This window comes from Rhincodon typus, chromosome 48 (assembly GCF_021869965.1).
Source record: "Rhincodon typus isolate 14 chromosome 48, sRhiTyp1.1, whole genome shotgun sequence".
NCBI classification, from domain to species: Eukaryota; Metazoa; Chordata; class Chondrichthyes; order Orectolobiformes; family Rhincodontidae; genus Rhincodon; species Rhincodon typus.
This window is the reverse complement of record NC_063379.1, coordinates 223673-224432: the sequence shown is the minus strand read 5'-3', so window position 1 is coordinate 224432 and position 760 is coordinate 223673. Positions and strand designations below refer to the sequence as shown.

Sequence of the window (760 nt, the reverse complement as noted above, 5' to 3'; positions counted from 1 at the left end):
GTGGGGAAAACAGTTTCAATTGGGACATTCACGGGGGGCATTGGATGGTTATTAGGGCAAAGGGGGGCAGGGACAGGGGGCAAAGACAGGAGGTTGGCACAAGGCAATATAACTGTGCAGGCATGATGGGCTGACCAGTCTCACTGTACACGTAATATTTCTGTAATTCTGTGCCCTCTTGTACAATATAACAGACAGCGCAGGAAACAGTGAGAGAGTCGCACTGTCATTTCAATCTGTTAATATCACACTGCAGTGACCTGAGAGAAATCCAGTAGATCACCAAGCTAATGGGATCATCCTTTCCCTCTTTCAGCTGTCTGTAAACATGATTGCTGGGACCAGGGACAGTGTGTCGCTCCTGATAAGTGTCTCTGCCATTGCGGATTCCAGGGCCCCCTCTGTGAACAACGTAAGTCAGTTTGTGAATCCGATCCAGCCTGGAATTCTCAGCTGGGACCCGCTCAGAAATTCATCATCTGTGGGTCACATCGATCTATCCTTGTCACCCTCTCCAGCTCCTACACCCCCTCCTTTTCTCTGTCACCTCCTCCAGCCCCTACACCCCCTCCCTATTTCTGTAACCCCCTCCAGCCCCTACACCCCCTCCCTATTTCTGTAACCCCCTCCAGCCCCTACACCCCCTCCCTATTTCTGTAACCCCCTCCAGCCCCTACACCCCCTCCCTATTTCTGTAACCCCCTCCAGCCCCTACACCCCCTCCCTATTTCTGTAACCCCCTCCAGCCCCTACACCCCCT

At 52.9% G+C, this 760-nt stretch overlaps 1 protein-coding gene across 1 annotated transcript in view; it reads left to right on the top strand.

Moving 5' to 3' along the window:
* Positions 1-328: 328 nt before the first annotated feature.
* The window catches only part of LOC109924719, a 17917-nt gene continuing 17485 nt past the window's right edge, over positions 329-760 (top strand). Inside the window, exon 1 of the mRNA XM_048620724.1 lies at positions 329-412. Within this exon, the coding sequence (XP_048476681.1) occupies positions 329-412 (84 nt within the window). The remainder of the gene's footprint in view (positions 413-760) is intronic.